At 47.1% G+C, this 23,126-nt stretch overlaps 1 protein-coding gene across 1 annotated transcript; it reads right to left on the bottom strand.

The window, feature by feature from the left end:
- LOC144105399 (achaete-scute homolog 2-like) lies at nucleotides 1-1,481 on the bottom strand. The gene has a single exon (XM_077638519.1). It carries the CDS (start codon nucleotides 1,236-1,238, stop codon nucleotides 630-632), a length of 609 nt encoding a protein of 202 aa, XP_077494645.1. The 5' UTR covers nucleotides 1,239-1,481; the 3' UTR covers nucleotides 1-629.
- Nucleotides 1,482-23,126: the final 21,645 nt, after the last annotated feature.

Raw genomic sequence — 23,126 nt, 5'->3', positions numbered from 1 at the left:
TTATTCTGACAAGCGTGTTAAAATTTATTTCGCAATTTTGCGACGTACTATTGTTACATGCGCCTGACACTTCATCAGCTTCGAAACTGGCATATATTTTTGCTCAAAATAATATGTACAAGGAACTCAGCGTGTTCCTTATCTAACCTAAAACATTTGGATGCCTCTTGCCTTAACAATGATTACCACTGTAACAGACCACAGCATGCACCACATCTGAGGGGCAATAAATAGGCTGTGTCTTTGACAGCATGCCACTTAAGACATCATAAGGTTACGGCCTGCGGCCACGGTATAACGCACACATCTTACGTATAATCGCAAACTTACTTAAACAGAACACACAAGACGGTCCTCTGTCAACCTCATGAGACATACGCTGTAAAAGGCCAGCATTCTCCCAGTTTTAAAACGGCTTCACCTATTTCGCATGTGTGTGCTGGGTCTTCAACAGGAAACCCAAACTTTGTTTGCAGCACACAACAAGAAGGCGCTGCCTTCGCGCCAAGTGCATGAAAGACTGCACGTAAGGCATGCTCTTTATAACCGCAGTTCAAACAGACCTAAAAAGGTAGGCAAATTACAGCGGCATAATTTTAAAGTCAAACTTTGGCACACACTTCGGGTTCCTACACAAGCCACGGCTGGCAAAAGTCCATGAGTTCTGCATCTTCCGCTGCATAACAGTCCAAGGCACTCGTCGATGACTCGCACATTGTCATCGCCTGCTGCGATTCCGCCGGCGATGGGGCGTTGTCTCCGATGCGCGAGAAGTCGTAGAACCCGTCCGTGTCCTCGAAGGGTGCAGCTGTGACGAGTCGCTGTCGTTGGTCCGTGACCGCCTGGTACGGCACCTCGTGCACGTCATCATCCTCCGTGTCCCTTTCAGAGCCTCCGCTACTGCGTCTCTGTGGGGTGGCGCCGTGTTCCAGGAGCTCCTGGAGGGACTTGATGTAGTCCACCGCTGAACGCAGCGTATCCACTTTGCTCATCTTCTTGTTCTGTGTGAAGTTTGGCACGTGCTGCCTTAGGGCAGCGAAGCCCATGTTGACGAGTCTCACCCGGTTTCGTTCGCGTTCGTTCCTTCGTGCTACGGCTTGCGAGTAGCCGGATGACATGACCGGCGCCTGCTGGTAGGGAGCCCTCCTAGTGAACCGCAGGATGTCGCCTGCCTTAGCGTGGGGGTGGTGATGATGATGGTGGGCCGGCGCGCTACGTATCATCCTGTACGAACTCATATTCCGTAAACTTCCGTTTCTGGATTGTCACAGCGGGGAAACTGGACAGCGACACAGGATTACGCAACGTCACGAAATAGACCTGCATAGCGTCATGGTCAAGGACGCAGGTTTGTAGCAGGGTAATAATCTGAAGTGGCGTAGAGGTAGCGTTATAGTTGCACGGCAACTTCGGGCTTGACACACGTGGTTACAGTTCACACACTCAGAGGGAAGTCTTTCTTGGTGCGTCACGACAGAAAGGGTGGATTACCACCAAGTTATTTGATCGTAGTAATCTGAAGAAAACTAAGCTAGAAATACTGGTTGTGTTTAAATGAGAAAAAAAAAGATGCACAATACGAAGGAACCTTGTCGTCTTGTTGGAAACTCGGAAGGAGTCTTGTGTGCAGTCAGATAGTTGTCGATATATTCTACATTAGAAGCACCTTATATTTCTACACATTTTCGTCTTCTTATTTTCGTGAAGTTAGTAGACCACACGTCAACAAAGATATGAGAGACCACAGCTATCTTCGGGCTTCACCGATACTCTACAGGATGCACGGGCACAAATGAGCAGCACGTACCCAAAGGCTTGAGTACCATAGTGAGCGATCGACGAAAGGTCTGGAGTAGTGATAAAAATCGAGGCATTAAAAAGATAGAACGCACGTCACAGAGGTGTTCACACGTGCACGTACTGCGAAACACGACGGACGCACGTGGCCGTTGTAGAATCAGTCCTGGAAGGGGAGGACCTACTCAGCTCAGGCAAGGCGATGGCCACAGGAGTCAGCGGGGTGCGTCAGAAGACAAGTCGGCTTCCGTGCTGCGCGTGCCTACCGTTGCGGGGTGGTATAGAGGCCAGGTGATTGCGTCTCGTTGTCGATCCTGGCGGGCCCTGGAAGCACGCTGGGTCTCTGAGCACGCAAGGAGCCGCCGCTGCTTTCGGCTTCTGCCGTGTGCCAGCAGCACATGGCCTGTGCGGGTTCCGTGTGCATCTCCCCTCCCAGTCCCGATGGGTGGCCAATGGAAGTTGATCACGGAGACGAGAACAAGAGGAGGGGTCTACGAGAAACAAGCCCCCCACCAAGCCCCCCTCTTTGACTCCCTCTACCTGCCTGGTTACTCCCCCCCACACTCTCGCACCCCGACAACCCCCCGCAACGTGTTGCTGTCTATGCTGCCACGTTTTCACTCAGTGATCGCGCGCAGTTTTCTTTTGTTTCTGCTGAGCGGCGGTGGCGTCGTGCCTCGTGCCTGTTTTCTTTCGTGACTCTATGGTCCGTCTCCCGCCCCCTCCATCAGCAAGCTTGCGCATGCCCGGTTCGTGTGGAGGGGGATGCGGGCTCGCAAGCCAAGTCGTGAGTGAAAGGGGCGCCTGTGAGGGATTGAGAGGCAGGGGAAGGGAGGGAGGTTCGAGTGGGCATCAAAACGGGGCCTGTGCTGCTGCTGCTGCCTTGTTTGATGGAGACTGGAACGAAGCAAACATGCGGATGCTCAGATTGGGTCAAGCCGGCCGGCGTGAGGTTTCAGGAATGACGATGAACAATAAGCCCTGTCTTTAAGAGCCTGACTCTACGGTTACAGCGAAAATGACGAGAAAATAGAAACAAAAGTCGAAATATACCTAGCTAGTTCGTAGCAAGTTGGTTTGCTGGAATGATGATGTTGCATCAATAACACTTCTGTTGGGCCTAGTTGGTGCATGGTGATACATTTGAACGATGTGCGCAAAACATTCGACGAACCACATACACGGGAGAAACACAAGGACTAGCGCAACTCCTTGATGATGTTGCATGTTTTGTTTACAAAATCCACGTGAGAGCATGCACACAAGCATGCATGCATGTGTGTGTTTGTGATCTCCTGCTTTCCTGTCACTTGATCTGCGCCATTATTCCGTTAAGCATGCAAGTCCAACATTCCTGGACGTCAGTTTTAACTGAGGAGCAAGAAAAGTTTCTCCATAGCTCCCGCCGAGTTTTTAAGACTGCCATAGAAGCAAATAAGGAACGTTTTTGAGGATAGAAAAAACGCCAGTTGGAGAAAAATGTAAACCTTCCGAAGGAAGATCTGCCGATATATTGATTGTTATAGTAGAATCTTACAATGCATGAAAAAATTCTGTTCACAAATTATTTCCTGTTAAAAAAGCACTTGTCACAATTTATGGGTATTCATATTCTAAGCCTCGCGTGTTGCTTACATATAAAAGCGTTATATGAGATAAAAAAACAAGATCAAATTGGGTAGGACGCGGTGAGGAGATGATGAAGGCATGAAAACTTGCGATGAAAGTTCCGTGGCACTGGATGGAATACCTGATTCAAGGCCCTGTGTATGAAATTCCTTCATGTACCCCCGTGTGCAATATCAGATGAAATATAGTATGAGCGTTAATTTATTATTTACTCCCTAATTACACCTGCCGAGCAGAGCTGTTCCCGTTTCTTACTAGTTTTTCACTGAGCGTATAATATCTGAAAGTCGTTTTCAATTTTAGTGAAGAAATAACCAGAAAATAAGCACTTTGGTACAAATATATCGTTCCCTTACATGCATATTGCCCACAAGGGTACATGTAGCATTTGCGCTTCTTCTCTCATATTCGGTTTTACAAGTGTCCTACATTTTTCATGCACCGGAAGAGGACACCATAATCGTGATCACCTCCGTTGAACGCATTCGGGGTGCTTCTTATTCTATACGGATCATAGGTGCGTGCTTTTAGTTAGCATGAGCATCGCTTCCCTAGAGGAAGCAATGGAATTTTTTTAGCTTTCTCTCTAGCAGAGTGAAGTGAGTATAACCGTTGCCATTGTGCGAGGGAAGGCTGCTGCACTGCTAAGAACTTGTTATGTGGCTATGTGTTATGGTCGCCATGTGCGCAGCGCACCGCTACAGCATGTCGCAATTCAGCAGTGTCGTAATTGGGACGTTCTCGTGTTACCTCTTCGCATATTTACAATGATCAAAGTGCGATCGTTCTTGTCGGCCAGCACTGTATCTAGACCGTCTCGCTTTTTCTTAAGCCGCAAAGCTTTTTTTTATCGCTAAGAGCTTGCAGTTCTGTATTTCAGAATGAATCGTAGTTTTAGATCTGCTGCTAGGGTCTTGGACATAGTGGTAATGTCTCGCTTTGGGTTTAAAACAGATGCAACTGCTATGACTGTGTGGTTACAGAAAAACCACGCGTGAAATAAATTGCAAATTTGCGCCAGTGCCGTCGCCCTCATTGCCTGTATCTGTCTTTTATGTTTGTGCAATTTGTTGTCAATTTGAAACCGTGCGTTCGCTGCACCGGCAGTCCGGCTCACAAGCGCTCTCTTTTTCACTCCCCGAAGCCTTCGTATCCCGACCCTTTGTAGGATCAACACTGTGTCCTTCATCACAGAGTGTGGTTCCGCGCTTAACGAGCGAGACTTTACGCAAGGACGTCACATTCACCTGCGCTACCTTTGTGCCGACCAAATTCCCTCCGCCACAGCTGTTAAGCACGGTCCCGTATGCAAGACGGCGTAGTATTCTCTTAAAGGGGCTCTGAAACACCTTCCGAGGAGTGCACATTAACTCACTTAATCACTGAACTGTGTTGCCATGAAAACCAGAGCCAAATAATACTTTTCTACACGCAGCAGACGACCCACAATCACGCGTCAAAGTTGGCGAGCCCTTCCCGGCGACTTTTTCATGCTCGCACCCTCCTCCGTCCCCCGCATCTGCGTAGGCAAGTTGAGAGGTGGCCATTGGTTAGATTCTTGCAGACGTCAGGCAGCTACCGTGGCCGCGGTCAATAAGCCGCTATCTCCGGCGGGTAGGGAAGCTCCGCTCCCAGGGGGGGTCGGCGAAGGAGCCCCTACCTTCCAGCGTGCAAAAAAGTGACGAGAGGAGATGGAAAGGCGGGAAGACGCTGAAATTCAAATTTTAACTACATATAACTCAGCTTCTACAAAGCGCATTAAAAAATAAAATCCTTGATAGACACTATTCGTGAAGTGGCGTGCTTCATTATTCCAGGCATGCCGCAACTTAATTAGATCCCCCTTCACAGCCCCATTAACACTTTGAGCTCAAAAAAAAAAAATCCCTGCAGGATACATGCAATATTCACCCATGTGCAACATTTTTGGACAAAAATTTTGAACATTGCAATATTGTAAGGTGCTGGTAAGGAAATATCGGAGGTGACGGTCCATTCTTCCGATGTGTAGAAAAATCTTTCTTTTAAAGCTTTTCCATCGTGCGCATCGAGCACTTAAGACTGTAATAGAAAAACAACAGAAAACGCTTTTGACGATCGCAAAAAAGTTAATAGCAAAAAAAATGCAAGCTTGCCGACGGGAGAGCTACGGAGTATTGATTGTTGCGTCCATAAACTATTTTCTGTTGAAAAATGTCGTTGTCCAAAATTGTTGAGTAGGTTTTGAAATCACTTAAGGCTGCAGCATGGCAAGCCAACGCAGTAAAACAATCTTCAAAAAAAAATCAGGTCATTTTGCTTAATTAGGGCTTGATGACTTCTTGCGTAGGTTGCACTGTTCAAGAAGAGACAGGCTGCTTCGTCAGCATTTTTTTATTAGGAGTGAGAAATGTCATATATGAGGGAGAGTTGCAGTGTATCAGTTAGCTAAGCTGACGGAACTGCGGCAAGCGTGCCTTCGGTGGTTTGATATGTGGAACTTCTTCATCTTATAGACAACGTTCAAAAAGTTTATTCGATCCATATATTTTTTAGAATTTATCTCGAACGCTTTCTATATTTGTTAAAAGATGTTCTCTTTTTCTTCATGCGTTTCATAAATAAACTTCATACACTTCCTGCACTGCGAAATTTCCAAAAAGCTCAATAATAAACAACAACTCCAAGATAGGGAGCACGAAGAGCAGGGGAGAAGCGTTTCTTACAACGGTGCAAGGATGTGCTAGTAGACTTTTTATAGATCCAGCACCAGTGATACAAAGACTGTTACGTCACAAAATGAGCGCTTCGTAACAACTCGTTTCGGGACTTCTTCAAGCCTAGCTTTCATTCACATAAATACCTATTTACCGAAATTGACCTAAATACCTCTCTAACATGCTTGCATGGTGCCAGAAATGGGACATGGCCTTAAGCAAAGAAAAAAATATTCCTTCGCGTGACGCGTAAAAAAAAATTTTTGTCACAGGTATCATCTTGGGCAAACACCATTACATGAAGTTTCAAGCTTCGAATACCTAGGAGTAACATTAACTAACAATCTGTCCAGGAATTCACATTTGGGTTCGAACCCGGCCGCGGCGGCTGCGTTTTTATGGAGGAAAAACGCTAAGGCGCCCGTGTGCTGTGCGATGTCAGTGCACGTTAAAGATCCCCAGGTGGTCGAAATTATTCCGGAGCCCTCCACTACGGCACCTCTTCTTTCACTCCCTCTCTTATCCCTTCCCTTAAGGCGCGGTTCAGGTGTCCAAAGATATATGAGACAGATACTGCGCCATTTCCTTTCCCCAAAAAACCAATTATTATTATTATTAAAATATCTGCTCGTCGACCTTTCGTAAATGTGTTTTTTAAGAAATAAACTTTCCAAAGCCCCCGCTCATGTTATACTGCTCGCGTGTAACTCATTAATCACGCCTAACCTCAAATATGCATGCGTGGTGTGGGATCCTTATACTAATACCAATATTAAGAATCTTGAAAGAATCCAAAGAAAAGCCGTAAAATTTATTTATTCTAAATTTTCACCGTTTGATTATCTGTCTGAGCTAATGAAATCTAACCGTATCCAACCTCTTGAGGCCAGAAGGAAAAATATTTGACGAGAATTTCTTTCCTTGCTCATAAATAACAAATTGACTCTTGATCCTGCACGCTACTTATCATTTTTAGCTACACGCATCACACGTCACCATATCCCGGTTCACATACCTCGTACTTTGCTAGAACTGACACATTGAAATTTTCCTTTTTCCTGCGTACCATAAGCGAGTGGAATTCACCGACACGATGAATAGTCATTCTGCACTCCCTCCTTTATCCCTTCCCCTACGGCGCGGTTCAGGTGTCCAACGATATATGAGACAGATACTGCGCCATTTCCTTTCCCCCAAAACCAATTATTATTATTATGCCCTGTTGTTTTTCTTAGTTGATCTTTTTACTTGTTGCCGTCGTATCTGTAATACATATATATATGTATTTGTTCTGCTGGGATCTGTAAATTGATGTGAAGTAGGAAATAAATAAAATAAATAAATCAAGCGTTTAATAAATGTTGTTACTATTATGTATTTAATGAAGCTTGAAATTTTTTTTATTTTCTCAATACTAGTGTGTAGTACGTTCATAACTTATTTTAATCGTTTGCTAGGTGGCTTCATGGCCTTTCCCTACATCTACCTGTTGTAGCTTGCAGGTTTGTTTACGTTTCGACGAAAAAAAAGTGCAGCACACACAAATGCTCTGTTTAGTTTCTGTATTCCTTCCAGCTGCTCATACAAGCCCCTGCATTCTGATCATGCTATCTTCTTCCAGTTCATCATCTAATGCTCCTTCCTCCACTCCTTCGATACTCAACTGGATAACATAAAAAAAACCTACCCTCCTACCTGCACTGCCAACAATGTAACGCACACTAAGCGTGGCGATCTGTGCAGTAAGCGCTTTTAAAATAATTGATGACCTTTATTGTTATCCAAATGACCTTTAACACGGATTAACGTGTTAGAGAGCTCCACATTTCAATCGCAAATGTGGATTGAAAATTTGCGTAGGAGCTCCAGAACGTCTGTAAACGTTAAAAAGGACCACAGTCGTTAAACCTGCGCTGTGCACCCCCTGTGCATGTTCCCTTATTGCCTTGCGCTGTTTCTTACCTTTGCCACGTGTTTATTTTTGTTTCAGTACAGGGTAACCTAAATGAACTGAGAACTCCAAACAACGTGTAACAATAATTAATAATAATTGGTTTTTGGGGAAAGGAAATGGCGCAGTATCTGTCTCATATATCGTTGGGCACCTGAACCGCGCCGTAAGGGAAGGGATAAAGGAGGGAGTGAAAGAAAAAATAAAGGAAGAAAGAGGTGCCGTAGTGGAGGGCTCCGAAATAATTTCGACCACCTGGAGATCTTTAACGTGCATTGACATCGCACAGCACACGGGCGCCTTAGCGTTTTGCCTCCATAAAGACGCAGCCGCCGCGGTCGGGGTCGAACCCGGGAGCTCCGGATCAGTAGCCGAGCGCCCTAACCGCTGAGCCACCGCAGCGAGTTCAAACAATGTGTACAGTGCGAATTCATGCAGTCCACGTTGAGTTGAAACTGGTTCTTTATTTTTGTCTTGTTTCAGTACAGAGTGATGTAAATGAACTGAGAACACCAAGCAACGTGTACCGTGCGAATTCGTGCAGTCCACGCCGAGCCGGAAATGGATGTTTATTTTTGTCTTGTTTTAGTACAGGGTAATATAAATGAACTGAGAACACGAAACAGCGTGTACAGAGCGAATTCATGCAGTCCACGCCGAGCCGCAACTGGCATGCTGGACGGGGCCGGCTCGGTACGACACGCGAGGTAACCGATCGGGGCGGGCCAAGACCCAAACGGCCGAAGCGGACCCGATCGCTGAAGAACGATCGGGGAAGGAAAAAGAGCGGGGGAGGGGGTTCGGAGTGGTGTACGTGAAAGGCATTCGTCACGGACAGGCGTTTCAGTCGGGGCCGGACCCCATCTTCGAAGACCATGGCATCAGCCATCACGCTCCACCATATAGCCTCGGGCCCCTTCTGCTGCTTGCGAGCTATTGGAAAATGACCGCCGGTCTCGCTCGGGGCCTGGCGAGGTGCTTTGCGTCCGGCCGTTGTGGTGCTTTGTATTAGACGCGCGTGGCTGTGTGGGCACAAGGAGGGATTGCTCCTTCCTTTTTCTTTGCACGATAATTCATTTGCAAGTCCCGTCACCCGGTGCACGTTCGCGGATGCCTTAAGCCCCAACTCGATGGACACATCCTACGCGTACCGGCGGAGCCCCTACGCGCACGGGCGTACGCTGGATCCTGTCTGCGCATGCGCAAAGCGCGTCGCGCGCGCAGGCACGAGCAGGGGCAGATATCTGTCCATGTCAGATATCCGCGCCTGAGCGCGCGCGCTTGTGCGCGCGTCGGAAGCGGGGTCCGGTTTACAACATTAGGAGGACGGCGGGAGCTCTCGGGGACTCTTTTCTTTATGGCTTGAACCTATCCCAGGTTCCTGGAACTTTTCTTCGCGGTTTAAGTTGTCCTTTCAGCGCCCCCCAAATCCCCTTTCTTCACGCTTGAAATTCCTTCGGTCGGCTCGAGAGGGGGAACGCCCCAGCACAGGGAGCATGGAGGTGTATGACTTTTTTCGACGCTTGGCACGGCGCGGCGCTGGGCGCGTAGGCGCTCCGCCGTACGCCTAGGATGTGTGCATCGAGTTGGGGCTTTACGAGCCATTCTTAGGTCTTGTATGCGGTGTGCTTAGCGGTAGAAGTTTGGGCCAGCTGTCTGATGCTGACCGCTCAGCCTTCAGTGCACTCTAAACGGGCGTCTCTTGTGTACAGCACATGCAGGTAGAGTTTAAGCACACTGTCTAATATTGGGCATACTGTGTATTATTGAGGTGCACTCAGGACACGGTCGTTTTTATTTCTTTTTGTGTTGCCCAATCTAGCTAATGTCTATTACTGAGGGGGCGGCCAGGGCGTTGTTATTTTTCATTATTTGTCTTGGCATTTCTAACTTATGCGTAATACTGACCGCTCGATCTTGGGTGCTCCCTAAACAGGCGTCGTCTGTGTCAAGTAAATGCAATGGGGGTGGTGTAAATGCACAAGCGGGATTAGCCTTACAGTGGCCTGTGGGCAAGTGCTCCATCTAAGTCATTGATTTAACTGACTGTGCCTCTTCCACTGTTTCATGGCACAAGCATATCACGCAGTTTCTGTCCTCCACTAGCTTTTTATTTTTGTTTGTTTGTCTGGAAACTTGTGCAACAAGAGACTCCAATGGACATTTTACTGGTCAGGAAACATAGTCAATTCTGTTCGACACAGCTGTAAGCTTCTTGCATACAAATATGGTCTGCTGCTCAGCCTAAGCACAAGGCGCCTTTTAACGGACAGATGGCGAAACATATGCTATACACACAACAATTATAAAAAGCAGGAACAGACACCATCTGCATCGTCTTGACATGATCTTTGTCCTCAAAGGGCTAAAATTATACAAAAGTTGAACAAGTTGTCCAGAGAGCAAGCAATACTTGATCATTTCAGAAAATAACTCTGTAATTTCTTGAAAAAAACCTGGGTGTGGCATTCTATTCCCTGTGCCTACGGGTACCCACCGGTTATACAATGGCCATAAGATTTCCCCTGCCTGATGCTCGGCTTCTTTACGGTGAAATTCTTGGGAAACAGGTCTTTGACCTCACCTTGAGTAGAAGAAAACAACCTGGTGCCATGGCGCTCTTTGACCACTGATGCCCTTGCGACACAAAAATTCATCACCATCATCATCTGTCAAAAACATCTTCTACGTAGGCTTGAAATTTGTTAAAGGTATATAGACCATGATGGTCTCGTTATTAATGCATCACTTGTCGCTTTGCTCTTGGAGAAGCTACTAACGTCGAGATCAGGGTATGCTGCAGCTAAGCAACCTCTGTATGATACCCAGGTGTGGCTACCATCATCTATGTGCCGAAGTGTGCTGCGCAGCCATATGGTTGCGTTCGGTTAGATGCCAATGAGTAATTGCTCCCTTATTGCAATGTGCTACGCACTTCCCTGCAGTGGATTTCATGATTACATATGTTCTCAACGATGAGATTTTAGAAAATTTTAATGTAGAAATGTGTTTTACGGGTTCCTCGCCACAATGTTTCATTATGACTGCATGTCTTTATTTCCCGACCGTTCCATGAGCTTGTCGCCATACCTTTCATAAAAATGCCAAGTTATAATTTTGTTTGTCTCTGTATATTTCTGTATATTTTTTTTCTGTACATTTGTTTCTGGATTGTGTTGCTTCGTTGCCGTCAATGCCAGGGGGGACCAAGATTTTTTTTTCAAGCCGTAAAGGAACGGCTTTTTTTCTTGGCCCCTTTCACAATGTGTACGTCATGTTGTGAAGAACAAATAAAAATGAAAAAATGAATGAATGAATTTCAGGGACCCATCACCAATGCGCAGCTTTCCCATATAACAATCCAAATCCCAAATCCCCGGGATTGCAGTAAAGAGCACCCATGCTAAGGCGATAACTGTTAAAGGCTCGTTCTTTGGGCTAAGCGTTGTTGTGATAGTAGTAGCTGGCATAACCGGAGGGTGGTTATCATGGAATGAGAAGGAAGAGGGTTGCACTGACGTCACTGATGACGTTACATGTTACGCGCCATGGCTATTCACCACGCTGAGTGGTCCGAACGCAGTGAAGTCACACGCGACAGCATAGTTTCTTTCACTCTTAACTCCTTCCATTGCTGTGACGACCTCCCAAAACACGCGTTTCAACTTCAGCTTTAAGAATCCCTCAACCATATCTCCCCGAACACATATCCTGCCCCTTCTGAGATCACAAGGCTTCCTTTATGATTACCAAGAACTGACAGTGTCTAAAAAATAAAAAGAGAGCGGTTGCAGCAGTATAATACGCATGTATAATGCAGTGTAATACTCATATTACACAGCGGTAACCATCCTGTGAGTTTTTTTTATTATAAGCGTACGCTGCATACGTGATCGCGTTTAGGGACGTTAGGTTATGCGTCTTATTCAGTTGAGGTTGGAAGAAGATCAAGAAGATAGTGTTGATAGAAAAAAAATTCGATCTGATGAATTGTAAAGCATAGAAACTGTATCGCTTTTGGCGGACACCTCAGCGATGCTACGAGGGAACGGAGAAAAGTGGGAGCTGAAGAAGGAAGACAAAGAGCTGTCGTAGTGGAAGGCTCCGGAATAACTTTGACTATCTGGGGCCCTTTAGCGTGCACCGAAATCGTAAAGCACCAGGACGACTTTTTTTTCTCGTTCCTTTTTTTTTCTATGTTTGAGAGCTTCTGAGAAATATATAAATAGAAAAATAAAAGTTGCGACAACCCGCACCTGACGCAGTTATGGCGGGCTTAATCCAATTAAATATTAAACAATCGATTTATACCGTTTGTGGAGGAAAAACGCTAAGGCGCTCGTGTGCTGTGCGATGTGAGTGCACGTTAAAGATCCCCAGGTGGTCGAAATTATTCCGGAGCCCTCCACTACGGCACCTCTTCTTCCTTTCATCTTTCACTCCTTCTTTTATCCCTTCCCTTACGGCGCGGTTCAGGTGTGCAACGAATATATGAGACAGATATTGCGCCATTTCCTTTCCCCAAAAAAACAATTATTATTATTATACCGTTTGTGGGGGCTTAATATCCCAGAGTGACTCTGTCTATGACGGACACCGTAGTGAAGGGCACCGGAAATTTCGACCCCCTGACATCGCACAGTACACGGGTCTGTAGAATTTCGCCTCCATCGAAATTCGACCGCGGCGGCCGGGATCGAACTAGGACCTGAAAATGACCAAAGCGGCACGCTGCCGCCACGACCACGATTTGATTCTGTGTCTTCAGGCTTTGCAGCTGAACGCCATAACCACTTAGCCACGACGGTGGGTCTTTGAAAGAATACTTTGACTTCTATGGGAGCTGCGACCGCAGTCGGCGCAATCGGTGGGAATGCGTCTTTGCCGCTGCGCCCAATAATAATAATAATAATAATAATAATAATAATAATAATAATAATAATAATAATAATAATAATAATAATAATAATAATAATAATAATAATAATAATAATAATAATAATTCGTTTTTGGGGAAAGGAAATGGCACAGTATGTGTCTCATATATCGTTGGACACCTGAACCGCGCCGTAAGGGAAGGGATAAAGGAGCGGGTGAAAGAAGAAAGGAAGAAAGAGGTGTCGTAGTGGAGGGCTCCGGAATAATTTCGACCACCTGAGTATCTTTAACGTGCACTGACATCGCACAGCACATGGGCGCCTTAGCGTTTTTCATCCATAAAAGCATACCGCTTTTCAAGAAAGTTTTTGTGCGATAGCACCACTAAAGAAATTGAAAATTGATTTTTCGGGGAGTGAGTGAGTGAAAACTTTTATTGATCCAGTCAAGAGATTCGCGGATTCGAAAGCTCCGTCGTCTTCGTTCTTGGCGCTGGCGATCGGGGTCTTCTCTTCAGCATGGGTGGGCCCCTATTCCAGGGCTCCACTGAGCCGTGCTGCATCGCCCGCGTGCCTCACTAAGGCCCGTTGGGCCGTGAGCTCGCTGCTGGTGAGACGGCTCTCCCATTGCTCCGCACTCGGGTGTTCGTGTTTGTGGAATGCTTTGTTGCGTTCGCACTCCCAAGTAATGTGATAAAGTGTGGGTGTGGCTCCGCACCACGGGTAGTTGGCCCTGTATTGTGATGGGAACATTTAGTTGAGTATGTGTAGGTTGGAGAAGGTGTTTGTCTGTAGTCTACGCCAGGTGGTGGCCTCCTCCTTTGTCAGAGCTTTGTGTGGTGGTGAATATTTGATTCTGATCCCCTTGTGTAAGTTTAAGCGTTCTGCGTATCCCCCCTCGCAGGCTTGCAGATGGAACTCCGGGGTAGTAGTAGTAGAAAACATTTATTCCAAAAAGGTAGGATAGAGAGGCGAAAATACAGATTTTGGGTGGTGTCCTTATTTCAGGACCCCAATGTCCACTGCAGTTGCTCTTGCTTGGGATATCAGCTTTCGCTGCGTCGCCAAGTCAGAGCTGAGCAGGGCAGACTCCCACTGTTCCTCGGAGTGATGTTTGTCTAGTTCGGGGGGCTTGGGACCGGAGCAGCCCCATGTTACATATGTTGTTGGAATTCCGCCACACCAGGGGCAGTTGCTGTCATATCTGTCGGGGAAGATGATGTGGTACTTGTGCAGGTTAGGAAAGGTGTTCGTCTGTAGTGGTCGCCATTCCCTCGCCTCTGCCGCCGTTAGCTTACGATGTGGTGGGGGATAGACTTGTATTTGCGTTCGGAGAAGGAGAGGGACGTAGAGGGGAGAGGGGTGAGGTCGGGGAGGTTAGTCGTTCGGTTAGTATATCCTCGAGCTAGACTGTCCGCGGCCTCGTTTCCCTCGAGCCCCTCGTGCCCAGGAGTCCAAGTGATTTGGTGCTTGCATGTGGAATTTTGAACTTGTGGGGTAGTCAGAATGCGTTAGACTGTCCTGCTCGGATTGCTTCGCCTCGAGCTAGGCTGTCTGCCCTTTCGTTTCCCTCTACCCCCGCGTGGCCTGGGATCCAAATCAGATTGTGTCTGGGTTTGTTTAACTCGGTAGGGGCTACACCGCTGAGTATCCTGAGGGCCGTTTTGCTAATTCTGCCCTTCGTGTAGTTTTTGCACGTTTCTTTAGAATCTGTTAGAATTTTTAGGGGGCGGCCGGTCCTATAGCCTTCTGCTGCCGCCAGCGCGACGGCAATTTCCTCGGCCTCCGCTGCGCCAGCGACTTTCGCCGTGGCGCTCGTCACTAGGTTTCCTTCGTTGTCTACTACCACCATTGCGGCTGCATGTTCTGCTCCACATGGATAGACGGCAGCGTCTGTGTAGACAGTGTTGTCTTTTGGGGCTAGCGTTCGTTTGACGTATTCTGCTCTAGCCTTGCGTCGGTTTGCGTGGAGTTAGGGTCCATGTTCTTTGGCATAGGCCCTATGTTAAAGGATTTTCTGAGGTGGTCCGGAACCTCCGCGTATCTAACGACTAGTCCGCGCGTGTCCCGACCCAGCCTTTTCAGGAGCGCCTGTCCTGCAGGGGTGCCTCCTAGTATGATGGTCCGTGCACCCAGCAACGCTTCCGCGAGTTCGCTGAAGGTGTTGCTGACGCCCAACTGCAGGAGTTTCTCGTTGGACGTGTTTCTGGGTAGGTGGAGGGCTGTCTTGTAAGCCTTTCTGAGGATGGTGTCGGCTTGCTCTCTTTCCGCCTTGGTGGTTGCGTGGTACGGCAGGGAGTACGTGACTCGGCTGACGATGAGGCTGTTGACGAGTTTGAGGGTGTCTTCCTCTCTCATTCCGTGTCTTTTCTGGGAGACTCGGTTGATCATGCGGCCCACCTGTTCCGCTGCCTTGCTCAGCAGGCTGATGGTGTGGCTGCACTTGCGGCTGCTTTGCAGCCACATTCCCAAAATTCTAATCATGTTCTTCTCGGGGATGTGTTGTCCCTCGAGGGTGACTTATAGTGTTGCCTGGGTGGGATGTTTGCCAATTCTGAGGAGTTCCCATTTTTCCGTCGAGCATCGTAGGCCCCGTTCTTTGGTGTAGTTTTCCACGCAGGTGGCAGCCTCTTGCAGCCTCTCTTGCTTTTCACCGAGTGATCCCTGAGTGGTCCAGATTGTGACGTCGTCGGCGTACATCGCGTGCTGGATACCTTGGATCTTCTTTAGTCTGTTTGCTAAGCCGATCATTGCCACGTTGAAGAGGACGGGCGATATGACGGATCCTTGGGGTGTGCCTTTGAAGGGGGTGTGAAAGACGTCGCTTCTCAGCTCGCCCAGGCCCACTGTTGCTGTTCTGTTTCGGGGAAAGGAAATGGCGCAGCATCTGTCTCACATATCGGAGGACACCTGAACCGCACCGTAAAGGAAGGGATAGAGGGAATGAGAAGAAAAAGGAAGAGGTGCCGTAAGTGGAGGGCTCCGGAATAATCTAGGCTCCCTGGGGATCTTTAACGTGCACTGACATCGCACAGCACACGGGCGCCTTAGCGTTTCGCCTCCATCGAAACGCGGATGCAGTGGTCGGGTTTGAGCCCGGGAACTCCGGATCAGTAGCCGAGCGCCCCGACCACTGAGCCACCACGGCGGGTAGCACTACTAGGCGCATTTTCCGATTGCGGGCATACGTACGTACATCCCTCGTCAAAAGTAAACAGGTCAAGGAGGGATTTGTTTCTAAGCTGTTTAGCGGAGCTCCCTAGCACACCTTGCAGCAAGAAGCTTGGGAGGACTTAGGACGCGAAGCCATTCCTCTTTCGAGAGATTATGGTCGCTGAGGGTGCATAACGAGGCACGCTACAGGCCTCACAAGCAAACCCCTTGGAGTGTATACTTTTGACGGGGGCTGTACGTACGCGTCTGAAGCCTTCTTTGTAAGAGTGGCAGATCGGGCTAGTTGGTAATTTTCCATAATGCGATACAGCGCGAATAAAGACGGGGACGAAGCGAGACAAGACACCACAGCGCTGTCTTCAACTGAATTTTTATTGCGGAAAGGGGATATTTATACAGGAAATGGAAGGGAACGCATGATGCCGCTACTGCTGGAATTGATACTCGGGATAAGATATTTACAGGCGAAAAGAAGAGGCTGCAACAGCGCACAAGGATGACTGCTAATAACAAACAACAACGCAGTGCAAGTCAATGATGAACGATAAGACAAGGCACCGGCATTTTGAAACAAAAACACAAAAACAAGAGCCAAAGGGCCTTAAACTGCAGTACAAGGCGAGGAATGAAACTAGGGAGCAAAAAGCAGGGCACTAACAATTTGCTAGGGGAAAATAAAGCAAAAAAAAGGGTAAAAAAGATCTAAAACCGTGCGAGAGAGACTAAAATTGCAGGGCCAAAAGGGGCAAATAAGAGGCTGCTCATGACATGGCGGCAAACACACCTGAAAACTACTAAGAGCCAAAAGGTTCTAAAATCGCTGAAAATCAAAACCGAATGAAGAAATCACCGAGATGACATCTGGCTCAAATAATCTACTTCTCGTTTCGTCAGGGCAATCGAGGGAGAGCTGACACAGTCCTCTCCTAGTTTCAAGATGTGCAATGCCTCCATGATTTCGCGAGTGCTTTGATGGGCATTTTTATCTAGAACAGTGCAATCTTGAAACAACGGCTTGCAAGGGCGAGACGGACACTTCAAGCAATGCACTCCCAGGTTCCTCTTTGCTGTGTTGCTGACGTCATTAGAGTGCTCCATCAGTCGCTCATTAAGGCACCGACCAGTTTGGCCTATGTAAGCCCTGCCACAACTCAAAGGAATTTTATACACGACACCGACTTTGCAGGATACAAACGGTGAACGGTGTTTGACCGGGCAGGCTGGTTTACGCTCTGCAGGGGCGTTTACTCTGTGGCAGAGCTTGGAGAGCTTGTCGGGAGCCGAAAACACCACTCTAACATCAGCCCGCTGGCCTATTCTCTTCAACCGGTGAGACACCGCGTGCAGGTAGGGAATCACAACAACCTTGTTGTGCTTGTCTGGAACCGCCACTTCGCGTATTCCTCCCTTAAGCTTCTTCAGGAGGCCTTCTGCTACCGAGATGAGAAGTGTCTTAGGGTAGCCTGCTCTTTCCAGCCTAGAAGACTGTTTGTTAAAGCTGTCACCCATAGAGTGCAGACAAGATTTCTTTAGAGCATTAGTAAAACACAGGTTCGCGATGCCGCGCTCAACAATCTTAGAGTGGGCAGAACTATAAAGAAGCAGGGACTTGCCCCCTCTCGGCTCATACCGCCAGCTCATACCGCCACTTGCCCACATGCCAGGTGCGTACACCTGGCAGGGCTTCACCTGAGTGAAGGCGCTCAAGCTAAATACCTTCCGGGCAGAGGCCTTTAGGAAGATAGCCTTTATGTTAAAGGTTTTAGGTCCAATGCCATTAGGTTAAATGCCTTTATGGTTAAGACCTTAATTGTAAAGGCCTTTAGGTCAAATGATGCTTTCTCATTTACAACACGTAAGGACGAAGTGCACAGTCACTCCTGAAGATGGAGCCGATCCGGCTTCGAAACGTTTGACTTTAAATTAAAAGTTTTGTTTGGAGATTTTTCAGAGCTTATTAGAAGTCACCCTAACTAGTGCTACCGCACAATATTCCGCGCCTTGCTATGCTAAACAGCCAGCCATTTTTGTTTGTCTCAAAGCGGGCCTCAAGATACTACTTAGCCTTCGGTGCATGATCAGCGAGCATCGGTCGTGCGTACGGTACGGGCGTTTCATTATTTGTGTCTCCCGTGGCTTGCACGTGTTGTACCCCCTTCCCAGAAACCGGTGCGAGCCACATCCTGATCAGGCAGCCTGCTTATGCAGCAGCCACCACGACGTCGTCCCGCGGGCCGTCCGGTTGGCGCTCCATCAATGAACGACGTCGATCGCGCAGCGGAACCGAACAACAATGAATGGCGTCTCAGCTGGGACGGGTGAGGAGAGGGCGACCGTTTGGCAGCAGCAGAAAGTGTGCCTTCCTGGCTCCCATGAATGGAGCCGCGCGACCTACATCGACAGATGAATGGCAGTATTGGCCTCGGGCCATTAATTCAACTCCTCGCCGCCTTTATTGTACGCGTGTGCGTAGTTTCGATCGCCTTCTTTCGTCTATACGACGGCCTCACGATGTTGGACCGTGGTCGGCAAGAGCGAATCGTGACCGGTGACAGCTCGCCCAACGCTGCCAACCTCATCGCGCCCGTACTAGATTCCGGATTAATTTGCATAGCGTAAAATAAATAAAAGACAAAGTTTTGTCATTATAACAGACACCTGAAGTAGTATTTTGGCACGTATGTGTTTTAACGAAAGTAATTGCAGTTTTTTTTCGAAATGAGCCAAATCCATAAACCGAAGCTAAATCAATTTTTGCTGTAATGGTAAGCTCATCCATAGGTTTTACAAGTCCAGCTCTCTCGGGCAAAATTTTTTGTAAATTGGAAACTTGTAAGACATTCTTATGAAAATAGTAAAGGTAATGCTATTACTCTATTACGCTATTACTCTGATATGTAGCGAAACCTTTCTTTTAAAACGTTTCTAACGATGACCTCGAACAGTTAAGGCTGCCATAGAAAACCAATGGGGAACGGTTTTGACGAAAGCAAAAACGTGAATAGAGAAGAAATACAAGACCGCCATCGGGTGATCTGTGGATATATTTATTGTTTTAGAGAAATCTTACATTATATAGAAAAATTGCGTTCTTAAACGGGTTCCCGCTCAGAAATGATTTCGTCCAGAATTGTTGGGTATGTTTTTGCACAAGGTGTGAGAACGGAAGGTGCCAAGTCACGCCTAGAAAACCTGCTCCCAAATCCTACGTCGAACTAAAAATGAGCCAGATCTTGCTCATCTACGGGTAATGAGTCAAATCCACTTGCGAAAGCTTTCATTCGCGAGTGGAACAGCCTCATAGGTCGGACTGTTTGGAATTTGACTTCATTCATTCCTTCCGCAGCGCTACTTTCTCACCGCCTGCGAAGAATATGAAGAGATCGGCGGAGGATCTGAACCTATAAGGCGACGATAACTGTGCGATCATTATCCTGGTCGCTGATGAAACAAGGGTGCGCGTCTGATAAAGTGAACATTGAAGCGTTAAGCTGGGCTAATTGGTTGTGGGTTTCTCAATTCATTACTAAAAGAGAAACAGCAAAGGCAAACAGGAAACGACCATACTAGCCGTTGGCTTGTCGTTTTGCGTCCTGTATACGCGCGCGTCTACCATTTCGTTACTACTGGTGACTTAAAATGCTACAGTGAAGTATACATTATATTCCAGATCCCATACACTCCATCTAGTATGAACGATTGAAAAGAAGGAACAAAAGAATTGAAAACCGGAAAAGATTTTAGAGCACCTCCTTTATTTTCCTCGCATCAAGCATAGGAGGTTCAGGAAGGTCGCCACTAATTTTCATACTACTACTACTACTACTACTACTACTACTACTACTACTACTACTACTACTACTACTACTACTACTACTACTACTACTACTACTACTACTAATAATAATAATAATAATAATAATAATAATAATAATAATTGGTTTTTGGGGAAGGGAAATGAAGCAGTATCTGTCTCATATATCGTTGGACACCTGAACCGCGCCGTAAGGGAAGGGATAAAGGAGGGAGTGAAAGAAGAAAGGAAGAAATAGGTGCCGTAGTGGAGGGCTCCGGAATAATTTCGACCACCTAGTGATCTTTAACGTGCACTGACATCACACAGCACACTGGCGCCTTAGCGTTCTGCCTCCATAAAAACGCAGCCGCCGCGGTCGGGTTCGAACCCGGGCCACTAATTTTAAAAAATTGACTTTTTGAGTTTGAATATGGCTCCTGCGGCACAATAGTACTAGCGTCGGCAGCTATCAGCCAACAGGTGGCAAGTTGATTAGTTAGCCGGTTAACCAAATACTGATAATTAACCTTTAGACAACTGGTTGCAAATAGATATTTGTAGCCGGCCGTTAATAATAGCCATATCAGTTCGATTACCCTCGGCAGCGTGGCACTACAGATTTGACTAAATCGTACCTAAATATATGAGCATTCGAAAGGCATGCAGGCAAATCAACCCCTCCACTGTGCGTAACTAGTCGAAATAGCCTAATTTTGCCGTGCCACAGCGCCTGGTGTAACCGCGTTTTAGAAATTTTAATACCTGGTATGGACACTACTAACGACCGGCTACAAATCTCTAATTGCCACCGCCAGGCATCTAGCTGTTGCAGTTAAAAAGTTAATTAGCAGAAATTAGTTAAGCAGCTAACTAGTTATCAATACTCACCTGTGGCTAACTAGTTATCAATCCTCACCTGTCGGTGCCAGTGCACGTTAAAGAACCCCAGGTGGTGGAAGGTTCCGAAGCCCTTCACTACGGTGACCCTTGTAGCCTGAGTCGCTTTGGGACGGTAAACCCCACAAACCAAACCAAACCAAACCAAACCACTGCTCACCTGTCTTCTGACGTCCGCCAACGCAGGTATTATCGCTGCGCAGAAGCCGCCCTCGTCACTAAAACAGCCTATTTTTAATAATTAGTGGGCAGCTGCCGCAGCCTGCCAAACAGTGATCACTCACTTTTGAGCGCAGTTTACTAAGAGCGGCGCCCTATATTTGTCTTTGGGTTGTCTTCTAGGACCTGCAGAGATGCGGGAGGTGCTGCTTAAATGAGTTGTGAAAATTATTTTATCCCGTTTCTTTTCAGTGTTTACGATATCGTCGAAGTTGGCAGCTACGCCTACGCATGAGCTTAAGTTACTGCTTTGTTGCTTGAATTCGCTGAGTGGTTGCAAGGTACAGTCGTCTCGTTTCAGCCTTTTAACCCTTCGGCGCATTCAAGCCACAGAGCAATGCAATACTAACCTCTTTTGTCGCCTCGATAGCTTAAGTTGTCACTTATTTAAAGTCCGTAAATATTTAAAGGCGCCAAGAAACACCCACGTAAAAAAGGAGACAGCGGGACAGGGCGCCATTCAAAATTGCCTTATTTTACAGGAAACACGTTAAATATATGCCCTCAGTCGGCGCAAGCGCAAAGAGCACATTCACGCATCAAGTGCGACATGATAAAAAACTCTAAAAAAAAACTTTTTTTCTTGGCCTTATACAGTGATATCGAAGTTTCATCAACACACATCCTACCTTACTTGTGTATGTAGATCGCTGCACTAAGTTCCCTGGCATTCGTAATATTACTTCTGGCAAGAAACCGCGCGTCAGAAAATATGGCTCACAAAAGCGTGGGGGGGCAGGTTCAGATATGCTTAGATAAATTCGGCTTCTGTTTATGAGTGTGAGTGGCGCTCGGTTCCGTTGCCTTCTCTTGTGCGCGTGTTTTTTATGGTGTCATTAAACATTGACAATGAACAGCTACCAACTAGTCCAACAAGAACTTCTAAGTTCTTAAAAAGATGTTTAGAAGGGATATACACAGAAAAGCGCAGAAATAATTTTATGGTGGTAACGTTAGGCAGTGGCAGTAATAATAATTTGCTTTGGGGGAAAGTAAATGGCGCAGTATCTGTCTCATATATCGTTGGACACCTGAACCGCGCCGTAAGGGAAGGGATAAAGGTGGGACTGAAAGAAGAAAGGAAGAAAGAGGTGCCGTAGTGGAGGGCTCCGGAATAATTTCAACAATATTCCTTTCAATACCAGTAGCGTGGAGGAGAGGAATGCAGTGGTATGAAAAACATTACTGACTTTTTACTCCCTCCCTTATCCCTACCCTAACGGCGCGGTTAAGGTGTCAAACGATATATGAGACAGATACTGCGCCATTTCCTTTCCCCCCAAAACCAATTATATTATTATACTCTAGACGGGTACCCGCCGCGGTGGCTCAGTGGTTAGGGCGCTCGACTACTGATCCGGAGTTCCCGGGTTCGAACCCGACCGCGGCGGCTGCGTTTTTATTGAGGAAAAACGCTAAGGCGCCAGTGTGCTGTGCGATGTCAGTGCACGTTAAAGATCCCCACGTGGTCGAAATTATACCGGAGCCCTCCACTACGGCCCCTCTTCTTCCTTTCTTCTTTCACTCCCTCCTTTATCCCTTCCCTTACGGCGCGGTCCAGGCGATCAACGATATATGAGACAGATACTGCGCCATTTCCTTTCCCCAAAAAACCAATTATATACTCTAGACGGCGTATAACCGTATGGTGCCCTTTAAGTGGTCGGTGTTCGAACAACGGGCTACGGGAGATGGAGAGGAGGGCGAGAGACGCGGAAAAGGAGATGAGGAAGGAAGTGCACCCCATAATCTTGCTATTGCGAGCGCATCTTAATTAGCTCGTCGATGTAATCTGAATATAATTAGCGACTTGCTATTTGCATCATTAAAGAGCGATAAGATTGAACCCCATGCAGGCATCCTAAACGCGTCTGTTCTTAAACGCATTCTTTCCATCCCTAATAAGGGTTCAAACCGTGGAAACATGCTGAAATCTTTCTGTGTGGAACATGTGGGGAAAAAGAAATAACGTCAGCCTTTGCAAACATTGTACACTAAAATTAGAAGCAGTGTTTTTCGGCGGCTTGTCGTGAAAAGTCCCGTTTCCGATTAACTTTTCAAAGTTCGAGGCAGACACAAATAGGCTAATC

The sequence above is a fragment of the Amblyomma americanum genome, chromosome 9 (assembly GCF_052857255.1).
Source record: "Amblyomma americanum isolate KBUSLIRL-KWMA chromosome 9, ASM5285725v1, whole genome shotgun sequence".
Taxonomy (NCBI): domain Eukaryota; kingdom Metazoa; phylum Arthropoda; class Arachnida; order Ixodida; family Ixodidae; genus Amblyomma; species Amblyomma americanum.
The sequence above is the reverse complement of the archived record's forward strand: the minus strand, read 5'-3'. Positions and strand labels throughout refer to the sequence as shown.